Source organism: Elephas maximus, chromosome 3, assembly GCF_024166365.1.
Source record: "Elephas maximus indicus isolate mEleMax1 chromosome 3, mEleMax1 primary haplotype, whole genome shotgun sequence".
In the NCBI taxonomy this organism is placed as follows: Eukaryota; Metazoa; Chordata; class Mammalia; order Proboscidea; family Elephantidae; genus Elephas; species Elephas maximus.
Genome location: NC_064821.1, coordinates 136,134,985 through 136,148,326, shown reverse-complemented (window position 1 = coordinate 136,148,326; position 13,342 = coordinate 136,134,985). Strand labels below are relative to the sequence as shown.

Sequence of the window (13,342 nt, the reverse complement as noted above, 5' to 3'; positions counted from 1 at the left end):
TCTGTTCCATTGGTCCATGTATCTGTTGTTGTACCAGTACCAGGCTGTTTTGACTACTGTGGCGGTATAATAGGTTCTAAAATCAGGTAAAGTAAGGCCTCCCACTTTGTTGTTCTTTTTCAGTAATGCCTTGTCTATCCGTGGCCTCTTTCCCTTCCATATGAAATTGCTAATTTGTTTCTCCATCTCTTTAAAGAATGTCCTTGGGGTTTTGATTGGAATTGCATTAAATGTATAGATTGCTTTTGGTAGAATACACATTTTTATAATGTTAAGTCTTCCTATCCACGATCAAAGTATGTTCTTCCACTTATGTAAGTCTCTTTTGTTTCTTGCAGAAGTGTACTGTAGTTTTCTTTGTATAAGTCTTTTACATCTCTGGTAAGATTTATTCCTAAGTATTTTATCTTCTTGGGGACTACTGTAAATGGTATTGATTTGGTGATTTCCTCTTCAATGTTGTTTTTGTTGGTGTAGAGGAATCCAACTGATTTTTGTATGTTTATATTGTATCCTGATACACTGCTGAACTCTTCTATTAATTTCAGTAGTTTTCTGGAGGATTCCTTAGGGTTTTCTGTGTACAAGATCATGTCATCTGCAAATAAAGATACTTTTACTTCTTTCTTGCCAACCTGGATCCGCTTTATGTCTTTATCTAGCCTAATTGCTCTGGCTAGGACTTCCATCACAATGTTGAATAAGAGGGGTGATAAAGGGCATCCTTGTCTATTTCCCAATCTCAGTGGCAATGTTTTCAGGCTCTCTCCATTTAGGGTGATGTTGGCTGTTGGCTTTGTATAAATGACCTTTATTATGTTGAGGAATTTTCCTTCTATTCCTATTTTGCTGAGAGTTTTTATCATGAATGGGTGTTGAACTTTGTCAAATGCCTTTTCTGCATCAATTGATAAAATCATGTGATTCTTGACTTTTGTTTTATTTATGTGGTGGATTACATTAATTGTTTTTCTAATGTTGAACCATCCTTGCATACGTGGTATGAATCCCACTTGGTCATGGTGAATTATTTTTTAATATGTTGTTGAATTCTATCGGCTAGAATTTTGTTGAGGATTTTTGCATCTACATTCATGAGAGATATAGGTCTATAATATTCTTTTCTTGTGGTGTCTTTACCTGGTTTTGGTATCCGGGATATGGTGGCTTCTTAGAATGAGTTTGGTAGTATTCCGTCCTTTCCTATGCTCTGAAATACCTTTAATAGTAGTGGTGTTAACTCTTCTCTGAAAGTTTGGTAGAACTCTGCAGTGGAGCCGTCCAGACTAGGGCTTTTTTTTTGTTGGGATTTTTTTGATTACCTTTTCAATCTCTTCTTTTGTTATGGGTCTATTTAGTTGTTCTACCTAGTTTAAGTAGGTAGTGTGTTTCTAGGAATTCATCCATTTCTTCTAGGTTTTCAAATTTGTTTGAGTATAGTTTTTCATAGTAATCTGATACGATTCTTTTAATTTCAGTTGTGTCTTTTTTAATATCGCCCACCTCATTTCTTATTCGGGTTATTTGCTTCCTCTTCTGTTTTTCTTTTGTCAGTTTGGCCAGTGGTTTATCAATTTTGTTGATTTTTTCAAAAAGTCAGCTTTTGATCTTGTTAATTCTTTCAATTGTTTTTTTGCTTTCTATTTCATTTAGTTCAGTTCTAATTTTTATTATTTGTTTTCTTCTGGTGCCTGTGGGTTTCTTTTGTTTCTCTCTTTCTATTTGTTTGAGTTGTAGGGATAATTCTTTGATTTCGCCCTTTCCTTCTTTTTGGATGTGTGCATTGATTGATATAAATTGGCCTCTGAGCACCGCTTTTTGCTGTGTCCCAATGGTTCTGATAGGAAGTGTTTTCATTTCCATCGGATTCTATGCATTTCTTTCTTCCATCCTTAATGTCTTCTATAACTCAGTCTTTTCTGAGTAGGGTATTGTTCACTTTCCAAGTGTTTGATTTCTTTTCCCTGCTTTTCCTATTATTGATTTCCACTTTTATGGCCTTATGGTCAGAGAAGATGCTTTGTAATATTTCATTGTTTTGGATTCTGCTAAGGCTTGCTTTATGACCTAATATGTGGTCTATTCTAGAGAATGTTTCATGTGCTCTAGAAAGGAAAGTATACTTGGTTGCTGTTGGGTGGAGTGTTCTGTATATGTCTACGAGGTCAAGTTCATTGATTGTGGCATTTAGATCTTCCATGTCTTTATTGAGCTTCTTTCTGGATGTCCTGTCCTTCACTGAGAGTGGTGTGTTTAAGTCTCCTACTATTATTGTGGAGCTGTCTATCTCACTTTTCAATGCTGATAGAGTTTGTTTTATGTATCTTGCAGCCCTGTCATTGGGTGCATAAATATTTAATATGGCTATATCATCTTGGTGTATTGTCCCTTTAATCATTATATAGTGTCCTTCCTTATCCTTCATGATGGATTTAACTTTAAAGTCTATTTTTTCAGAAATTAATATTGCCACTCTTGCTGTTTTTTGATTGTTGTTTGCTTGATATATTTTTTTCCATCCTTTGAGTTTTAGTTTGTTTGTGTCTCTAAGTCTAAGGTGTGTCTCTTGTAGGCAGCATAAAGACGGATCTTGTTTTTTAATCCATTCTGCCACTCTCTGTCTCTTTATTGGTGCATTTAGTCCATTTACATTCAGGGTAATTATGGATACGTATGAATTTAGTGGTATTATTTTGATGTCTTTTTTTGTGTGTCGTTGACAGTTTCTTTTTCTCACTTGATTTTATGTGCTGAGATTTTCTTTATATATTGTCCTTTCCTCATATTTGTTGTTGTTGATTTTGTTTCTATTTAGTCTGTACTTTTGCCTTGTATTTTCTTTTCATGAGTAGGATAGTTTGTCTCCTTTGTGGTTACCTTATTATTTACCCCTATTTTTCTAAATTTAAAACTAACTTTTATTTCTTTGTATTGCTGTATTTTCCTCTCCATATGGAAGGTGTATGATTACATTTCTTAGTCCCTCTTTATTATTTTGTCTTCTTTTATATAATAACATCGCCATTGCCCTGTGTTGGGCTTTTTTTTTTTTTAAATCTTGCTTTGTGTTTTTGCATTTCCCTGTCTGAGTTGACTTCTGGTTGCTCTGCCCAGTGTTCTAGTCTTGGGTTGATACCTGATATTATTGATTTTCTAACCAAAGAACTCCCTTTAGTATTTCTTGTAGTTTTGGTTTGGTTTTTACGAATTCCCTCAACTTGTGTTTACCTGGAAATGTCTTAATTTCACCTTCATATTTAAGACACAGTTTTGATGGATATATGATTCTTGGCAGGCAATTTTTTCCTTCAGTTTTTTAAATATGTCATCCCATTGCCTTCTTGCCTGCATGATTTCTGCCTAGTAGTCCGAGCTTGTTCTTATTGGCTCTCCTTTGTAGGTGACTTTTCTTTTATCCCTCACTGCTCTTATAATTGTCTCTTTATCTTTGGTTTTGCCAAGCTTGATTATAATATGTCTTGCTGATTTTCTTTTAAGATCTACCTTATGTGTAGTTCGATGAGCATCTTGGATAGATGTCTTCTCATCTTTCATGATATCAGGGAAGTTTTCTGCCAAGAAATCTTCAACAATTCTGTCTGTATTTTCTTTTATTTCTCCCTGTTCTGGTACTCCAATCACTTGTAGGTTATTTCTCTTGATAGAGTCCCACATGATTCTTAAGTTTTCTTCATTTTTTTAAATTCTTTTTTCTGATTTTTCTTCAAATATATTAGTGCCAAGTGATTTATCTTCGAGTTCAGAAATTCTAGCTTCTAATTGCTCAGTTCTGCTCCTTTGATTTTCTATTGAGTTGTCTAATTCTGTAATTTTATTGTTAATCTTCTGAATTTCTGATTGCTGTCTGTCTTTGGATTTTTCTAGCTTATTAAACTTTTCGTTATGTTCCTGAATAATCTTTCTAATTTCTTCAGTTGCTTTATCTGTGTATTCCTTAGCTTGTTCTGCGTATTGCCTCATTTCCTTCCTGCTGTCTTGGAGGGTTCTGTATATTAAACTTTTGTATTCTGCATCTGGTAATTCCAGGAATGCACTTTCATCTAAAAGATCCCCGGATTCTTTGGGAGCCCATTGAGGTGATCATGGCCTGTTTCTTTATATGACTTGATATTGACTGTTGTCTCCAAGCCATCTATACGTTATTGTATTAGTTTATGCTTGCTTACTGTGTCATAGCTGCTTGTTTTGTTTTGTTTTTGGTATATCCCTATGCGTTGCTTGAGTGAGCTAGCTTGATTATTTTCACCTTTGGAGCTCTGGTGTCCTGTCCCCAGCTGGCTAGAGCTGTCATCAGGTATATCAGTCTAGGAGTCTATTCAGTTTTCTTGTATGAATTCAGCTCAGGTTTCCAGGTAGCTGGAATCAAGTGTGTGGTATAGGCTCAGTCCTACAGTCTTAGAGGGGCAGGGTGGATTGGTGTATATACTGGTATCTGATTGTAGCAGGGGTTCATGCTCTGAACAAGGCAGGGGGCTGAAAACCAACCCCCAAGTGTCTCTGAGGAAAACATGTCTCTGTTCCCTAGAGCGTGCTGGTGGGTGAGTTCTGCAGAGAGACCATGGGCACCCAAAGTTTTTGGTTGTAAGGTTTGGGAGGTAGCAGTTATCTTTGGACCTCTGTCACAGGTGGCTGGGTGTCCTGAGTGGAGCTACCAGTTGTTAGGTCCCTGATGTGGGCAGGTGAGGACCTTGTTTAATAGGCAAAGCAATGTCAAATATCAAACACCCACCTCTCCACCACACAGCTGTAATGGTTGGAGTTTGCCAACAAGGGCCTATTCTCCTGAAATAGGCCCGCACAGGTGCCTGCAGAAGGGAAAGGTGTTCAAGGTCCACGGATGGTTTATGCCTGGACAGGAGCCACTTCTGTCCTGAGCACCCCCGGTTAATGGAGCTAGCAAATTATCTTTTCCCCCCAGTTTCAAATTTTTTCCTTCCCCAAGGCCAGGAGGATGGCTCTAGGTGCTCACCAGGGTCTATCTCAGGCCCAGGGGTTCAGCCACTGAAGCTGGCTTGGGGGGGGGGGACGCGCTAAAATATACGCAAGTACTTAGCTTTTGCTGAGAGCGCCGTTCTCCTCAGGTTCCAGAGGTGTGAGTAGGCTGTGTGGCTGGCTGCTTCTCCCTGAGGAAACTGCAGCCGAACGCTAGGACCAGCCCGCTGCCGCCGCCGCCGCTGCTCCAGGAATGGTGCCTGAGGGCTCCCGGTGATTCAGGTCCGGTAACTCCTCTCCACTTCTGAATGGCCTCTTCTTCCCCCTGCCCCTCAGTTCGTTGTCTAAGCTTGCCTTTGATGCTCAGGACTCCCAGCTTGTCACAAATATACTCGTTTTGCTTGTTTTTTCAAGTCTTTCTTAGAAAGAGGGCTGGACAGAAGCATCTGTCTATTCCGCCATCTTGGCTCCACCTCTTGCCTGTGTTTTATTGACTATGCAAAGGCATTCGACTGTGTGGATCATAACAAACTATGGATAACATTGCAAAGAATGGGAATTCCAGAACACTTAATTGTGCTCATGAGGAACCTTTACATAGATCAAGAGGCAGTTGTTCGGACAGAACAAGGGGATACTGATTGGTTTAAAGCCATTAAAGGTGTGCATCGGGGTTATATCCTTTCACCATACCTATTCAGTTTGTATACTGAGCAAATAATCTGAGAAGCTGGACTATATGAAGAAGAACGGGGCATCAGGAAGATTCATTAACAACCTGTGTTATGCAGATGACACAACCTTGCTAGCTGAAAGTGAAGAGGACTTGAAGCACTTATTAATGAAGATCAGAGACCACAGCCTTCAGTATGCATTGCACCTCAACATAAAGAAAACCAAAATCCTCACAACTGGACCAATGAGCAACATCATGATAAATGGTGAACAGATTGAAGTTGTCAAGGATTTCATTTTACTTGGATCCACAATCAACGCCCATGGAAGCAGCAGTGAAGAAACCAAAAGACACATTGCATTGGGTAAATCTGCTGCAAAGGACCTCTTTAAAGTGTAGAAGAGCAAAGATATCACCCTGAAGACTAAGGTGTGTCTGACCCAAGCCATGGTATTTTTAATCACATCATATGCATGTGAAAGCTGGACAAAGAATAAGGAAGACCAAAGAAGAATTGATGCCTTTGAATTATGGTGCTGGCGAAGAATATTGAATATACCATGGACTGCCAAAAGAACAAACAAATCTTGTCTTAGTAGAAGTACAGCCAGAATGCTCCTTAGAGGCAAGGATGGCGAAACTAAGTCTTACATACTTTGGGTATGTTGTCAGGAGGGATCAGACCCTGTAGAAGGACATCATGCTTGGCAGAGTACAGGGTCAGTGGAAAACTGGATGACCCTCAATGAGGTAGATTGACACAGTGGCTGCAACAATGAGCTCAAGCATAGCAATGATTGTAAGGATGGCTTAGGACTGGGCAGTGTTTCATTCTGTTGTGCATAGGGTCGCTGTGATTCAGAACCAACTCGATGGCACCTAACAACAGCAATAACAACAACAATTCAATCTATATGCTGAGAAATTATCCTAGAAGGTGAGCTATATGAAGAAGAATGCAGCATCAGGGTTGGAGGAAGACTTATTAACAACCTGCGATATGCAGATGACAGAACTTCCTTGCTAAAAGTGAAGAGGGCTTGAAGCACTTACTAATGAAGATCAAAGCCTACTGCCTTCAGTATGGATTACACCTCTACGTAGAGAAAACAAAATCCTCACAACTGGTCTAATAAGCAACATCAGGATAAACAGAGAAAATTTTTGAAGTTGTTAAGGATTTCATTTTACTTGGATCCACAATCAGTGCCCATGGAAGCAGCAGTGAAGAAACCAAAAGACACATTGCATTGGGTAAATCTGCTGCAAAAGATCTCTTTAAAAGGGTTAAAAAGCAAAGATGTCACCTTGAGCACTAAGGTGCCCCGACCCAAGCCAAGGTATTTTCATATGCATGTGAAAACTGGGCAATGAATAAGGAAGACCCAAGAATTGATGCCTTTGAATTACGATGCTGGTGAAGAACATTGAATATACCACGGACTGCCAGAAGAAGGAGCCCTCGTGGTGCAGGGGTTGAGTGGTATGAGTTATGACTACTAACCAAAGGGTCGGCAGTTTAAATCTGCCAGCTGCTCCTTGGAAACCCTATGGAGCAATTCTGCTCTGTCCTGTGTATTGCTATGAGTTAGAACCGACTTAACGGCAGCTAACATCTACAACAGGCAGAGGAAGCCAGATTAGTACAACTGGAACTACAAATTTTAAGGAAGGAAGGAAAAATCTTCATATAAAATTCAATGAATTTTAAGAAAATTTAAAATTGCCTGTACCTGTGCCAGTCTTCTTAGCCAGGTCTGCTCTCAGACTTGCTTGGTTCTCAGCTCTTGCGCTACCTCCCTTAAAAGCAGCCCCTCTGGTTTAGAGTGCCACTCTCATCTATCTTGTCTCAATTCCCAGTGCCTCTGTTCTAATTTTTCGTCAAATGGCATTTCTATTATCTGTGTGTATAAATTTTTAATATATGCTGTGGCATTCTCCAACCCACTGAGCTGCTGCTGGATGGTTTAAACGATCTCTCAAGGTACCTATTGTTGTTGATACTATTATTATTATAAAAGTGCATAGATTTTGAGGACTCTAAATCTTATTTTCCCAAAAGCCTTGTGGTTTTAGGGGATAGTTTTGCAGATGTGAGTTTTTTCGTTAACACATATCATACATTACATTATGACAGAAATATCTATACAAGCGGGAGGGGAAAACTATCACTAATGGGGTAAGTCTGAGGAAATGTGTGTGAGAAATGATCAAGAGCTCAGGTGGAGAAAGTGGCCTTAAAAGTTGGAGGAATCCATTCTTTTCTAAGACAGGTAGAGGTAAAGGTAAGTGATGGTGGATATAAGTTTGGAAGTAGAGGGAATGAAAGTAGGGGTCTCTATTTTCTCAATCAGGGCATTTGTTGATTGACGTGTGTGAGAGGAGTGGATTGAGACCTTGAGGAAAATGGCAAGTTTTAGAACAACTGCTATGGGGAATGAGAAATAGAGCTGAGAAGAGACAAATAAAAATATTGTTGAGTAGCTTTGAGGGCTTCACTGAGTTTCAAAAACACGTTTTGTAATGATGCCAATTAGTTCTGCAATTTTCTTCAACAATCTTGGTATCTATTAACAGTAAACAAAAATAAACTAAGTGGATAATTCAGTGCTGGGGAATTAGCAAGTTGAATGAAACCTAAGGATAAAAGTGGTAAAGGATTTGAGGTATTTGTATTTGTAGTTGGAATGACTGATGTTGATGGACATGCCAGGTAGGATAGAGAGTATAGCTAGAAGGAGATGGGATGGGATAATGGAGCTTTCATGTTCGGGTGGAGGACAGGGCCAGGTAATGAAGAGAACCAAGGCTAGCTGAGTAGGCACTAGAAAAAGGAGAGGCGATTCTGGGGTATGAAGATACAGGAAGATTTTTATTGAATAGACATTACAATGATAGGGCCATTCATCTACAATGATTTGCATTTTAGTCTGAAAAATAATGTGTTTTGAGTTCATTTTGACAAATGGTCTTAACTTTTAGGTTGAACCAGATGAGATTGCCATTTTTTTTTATAGGTAAAAATGGCTTATTATAGACAATTTCATCTGTGTCAACCAAATAGATTGAATATCAGCAACTGTAAGGATTAAAAGAAACCCTGGTGGCATAGTAGTTAAGAGCTACATCTGCTAACCAAAAGGTTGGCAGTTCGAATCCACTAGCAGCTCCTCGGAAACTCTATGGGGCAGTTCTACTCTGTCCTGTAGGGTTGATATGAATCAGAACCAACTTGAAGGCAACTGGTTTGGTTTGGTTTGGGCACGGATTAAATAGTGTCCTACTAACATTCACGTCCACCTGGAACCTGTGAATTTGACCTTATTTGGAAATAGGGTCTTTATATATGTAGTCTAATTAAGATGAGGCCCTAAATCCATTATGACTGATGTCCTTATAAGAAGAAGGAAATTAGGACACAGACACATAGGGAAGAAGTCCATGTAAAAGCAGAGGCAGAGTGGCGCCTCTGTATAGGCCAAAGGACTACAAAGACTGCCAGCAACCAACAGAAGCTAGAAGAGGCAAAGAATGAGGGAGAGTCTTCCTTAAAGCCTTTGGAGAGAGCATGGCCCTGCCAACATCTTGATTTTGGACTTCTATCCTCTAAAATGGTGAAAGAATAAATTTATGTTGTTTTAAGCTATCCAGTTTGTGGTACTTTGTTATGGTAGCCCTAGGAAACTAATGCAACAGCTAAGAGCATATGAATGTTTTCTCTTGGCCAGAAACTGGCATCACAGCTCTGTCCAGTTTGCCATGCACGTGCCTTCCATGGAGCAGATATGTGTTTGATTAATTTCCAGCATGAAGAACTGGAAAATAAAAATCTAAAAAGTATGCCTAAAGAAAAACATTTATTATTGTCACCCTCTGTTCAAAATTTTTGCAATTTACCATGTACCAGACATTATAATGAATACATTTACATAATTATCTAATTTAATGTTCACAACAATTCTACAAGGTAGGAAGTCCTATATTCACCATTTTACGCATGATAATCACAGAGAGGTTGAGTCATTTGTCTAAGGTAACACGCAGTTAGTAAGTAAGGCAGCCAGGATTTGGACCTCCCAGACTAGCGTGCTTACCTGAGTACAAAGCTACTTCTTGAAAGCTTTACAAAATATGTATTTTTAAACAAAATTCCTACCTGATGGTCCATACTCCTTTTCTTTTTTTCCCAGTACAAAGTCAGGGGTAAAGTGAATGAATTCTCCCTTATCTTCACAGCCCATGAAGTGCCTCGTGTATGGTTCATCTCTACCTGAGATGGTAGGTGGCGCAACTAAAACATCAGCCTAAGATGTTTAAAAAGATTGTTAAAACATCAGAAGTAGAGATGACAATATTTAATCTGAAAAACTGTGAAACAGTCAATTTGGGGCAAAATTAGGAGCACCAGAAAACATAATTTTTAAGAGAAGTTTTTGATTCTTACATGTGTGTAGCTCTCCTGTTTTGGCCTCTTGTATTGAATATTTTCCTTCCAATTCTCAGGAATTAATATAGATACAGTTTTGAAAAATAACTTTTTTTCTGTGGCTTCAAACAGGTAAGTAGAAGCTGTAGTCACCATGTTCTATTAAGGAGAAAAAAAAAAATAAGTGAGGAGAACAAGTGAGAGTAAACTCAAGGAGCAAGCGTTCACCATAGGCATTTCCCATTTTAAGAGTGAATAGAGAAAGCAACTGACTGATGAGCGGGGTCTCTGCCTCAGAATTGCAGCTCCGTAACATGTTAACGTAAAATTATAGCTTAATCCTGCACGTTTTTAGTTTTCCATAATCCTACCTCAAAAAGTAAAAGATTCTATATGGTGTTAAGAGAAATTGTTTAACCACGGACTTTGGCATCATCTAGTCTTGGTTCCAATCCTGATTTTTGTACTTTCTGGCTCTTAGGTTTTGGCTAATTTATGTAACTGCTCTGAACTTCAGTTTTTTTACCCAATAAATGACTATGATTACTACCTATATTTAAGGTTGGCATAAACATAGATTGAATTTTAAAGTGGTCTACACGTAGGCAACCAGTAAAACCGGTTGATATCATTACTGCTTGTAAGAAGCCTAAACAAAGAACAGTCGTAGTTGATGCAAACTGTGGAGGCCATTCTGTAGGAAAGGGTCTCTGAATTATAAGAATTTTGACAGGGAAAGGCAAGTGGGTTGAGATCACTGCTGGGGAGCAGTGGATGATGGAAAAATTCATAGGAGTGACAGAGTTTGTTGTTGTGCTAACAAGCTGAAAATAATATCACCTTATATTTTTCAGTATTCTGAAGTCCAAGGATATAATTATGAATAAGATGCATAATCCTTCTCTAGAATTTACCATCTAGTAGAGGAAATAGATGGGTGAAAGACACTTATGGTGATCTGTTCTACATGATCAAACCCTCTGAATAATTGGGGAGTTCTGGGCGCTGGATTAATGTCAATCTCTTCATCTTGCTGGGAGCATCCCAGTTACAGGGTTATTTTCTCCTGGGAAAATGCTCCTCTTCCATGATGCGTGACTATGTGACTGCCTTGAGTAGTGTATGTTCTCAGGTCATGGAGGGATTGCAGAGACCCCCATCAGATGATTGTCATCCCCTGGGGCATACATCTATTTTTATGTCTAAAAACCAGTTGCCATTCAGTCAATCCCTACTCGTGGTGGCCCCATGTGTGTCAGTAGAACTGTGCCCCAGAGGGTTTTCAATGACTGATTTTTAGAAAGTAGATTGCCAGGCCTTTTTTCCAAGGCATATCTTGGTAGACCTGAACCTCCAACATTTTGGTTAGCGGCCAAAAATGTTAACTATTTACATCACCAAGGAACTCTGTGTGGTCTAATAGCCAGTTGCCATTGAGTTAATCCCAACTCATGCTGACTCCCTGTGATGCAGAGTGGAACTGCACTCCGTAGGGTTTTCATGGGTGTGACCTTTTGGAAGCAGATCACCAGACCTTTGTTCTAAGTCACCTGTGGGTAGGTTTGAGCTGCCAAACTTTTGGGTGGTAGCTGAGCTTTTAACTGTTTGAGCCACTCAAGGACTCCTCCATATGTCTAACAGGCTTAGATGTGGGGGGAGGGAGAGAGAAACATAAGAGTCAAGGAAGACTTCAAGAGTTTTTTCCTGAACACTTGGATGGGTGGAATCATCAACAGTTGAGAATAGGAAAGACTGTAAGTGGAGAAAATTTGAATGTTGGGAAGATCAGGAGTTAGTATGGGTCATCATGCCCTTGACCCTTATAGAGTTTCCTCAACACTGTAGACAGAGTGATCCTAGAACATGCTTGAGAGCCCTCCCCTCCTCCGCTCAGAATCTTTTTGTGGATTCTCATCTCACTCAGAAAAAAAGCCAAATTCACAATGGTCTGGGCTCTGCTACCTCTCCAACTTCAGCTCATACCACCCTTCCTGTTGCTCGTTCACAGTTGTTTTCTTGGACGCATCAGTCGTGTTCTCCCTCCATACCTCTATACCAGCTATTCCCATCCTCTAGATTTCCAATGGGCACGTCTCTCACTTATCTCAGGTCTCTGCATCATCACCAAGGCCTTCTCTGATTACCCTACGTATAACAAAAACCCAGTCTCCCCCCACCCCCAATCCCACCCAACCCCACACTTTCCTGATTCATTTTAACTCATATCAACCTACCACCATCTGACTTGCTATACATTTATATATCTTTGTTACCTATAACCTCTGAGTAGAATACATACTCCATAAGGCCAGGGTGTTGTTTTTTTTTTTTCTTTTTTTAATTCACTGCTCTCTCCCCTGGCATGCAGTAAGCATTCAATGAACAATTGTTTAAAGAATGAATGACTCCAACCACTCATTTATAGAAGAAGAAACTGAGGATCAGGGAGGCCCTGCTCCTTGTCTTTGATCTTGTGGTGAGGCTGGGTAGAGCCCCATTTAGAAACTCTTGTCTCCCACTGTCCATTCCATCATTGTCCTCACCACACCATGCTGCTTTTAAACTTCCTGGAGCATTCAGAAGTTTTAACAGTAACTATTAACTTCATTTTCTTCTTTATAATTTAAACAAAGCGGTATTACAATACTATCTCTTTCTTACCTTTATTTGTTCAATTATTTTCTCATCTTCTGGCACACCAGGGTCTATAGCAATGATAACATCTTCATAGCCAGTGTTATTCAGTCGAACCAGAGAAGCATTCGACCCCTGCAGCAGGTACAGGACTAAAAGGAAAACAAAAGTTCCGAACAGCCGCATTATTACTCTGTACTGGTTCTGAGTCAAATGTTGTTTTGTCCAAGAGGCTTTTCTTTCTTCTTCTCTCTCTCTACAGATATATATACCTAAACATTAACAGCATTAGCTGAGTTATGGGACATTGGCTGTATAAAGGTCAAAGTAACATAAATGGAAAAATATTTGACTTGGGTTTACACAGTTGTTTTATAGTATGTTATTATACAAATAATCAAGAAGCATAATAGAAATCAGATCTTTTTATAAAATACATCAGACATTTTCCACGAGGGAAGGTTTTTCTATACTTTCGACTTCTGGTTAATTTCCTGATTATAGAATGTGCTTAGCATTTTCTATTGATGGGGATGTAAAAATTAATAAAAAAATCATAACAAAATTAATAGAAACAGTAATGCTACTGATGTTCCTTAGTTTTACAGAGTGATTTAATTGTTATTTACTGATAGTAAAAAAAAAAAAAAAAA

The 13,342-nt window shown here is 39.0% G+C and overlaps 1 protein-coding gene across 1 annotated transcript in view; it reads right to left on the bottom strand.

Annotated features, from left to right (window-relative positions):
* CLCA4 (chloride channel accessory 4) overlaps window positions 1–12,875 on the bottom strand; it is a 37,585-nt gene extending 24,710 nt beyond the window's left edge. The window contains exons 1-3 of the mRNA XM_049875556.1: window positions 12,717–12,875; window positions 10,074–10,214; window positions 9,786–9,933 (exon numbers count right to left, since the gene is read on the bottom strand). Coding sequence (XP_049731513.1) covers window positions 9,786–9,933; window positions 10,074–10,214; window positions 12,717–12,875 — 448 coding nt within the window. The remainder of the gene's footprint in view (window positions 1–9,785; window positions 9,934–10,073; window positions 10,215–12,716) is intronic.
* Window positions 12,876–13,342: the final 467 nt, after the last annotated feature.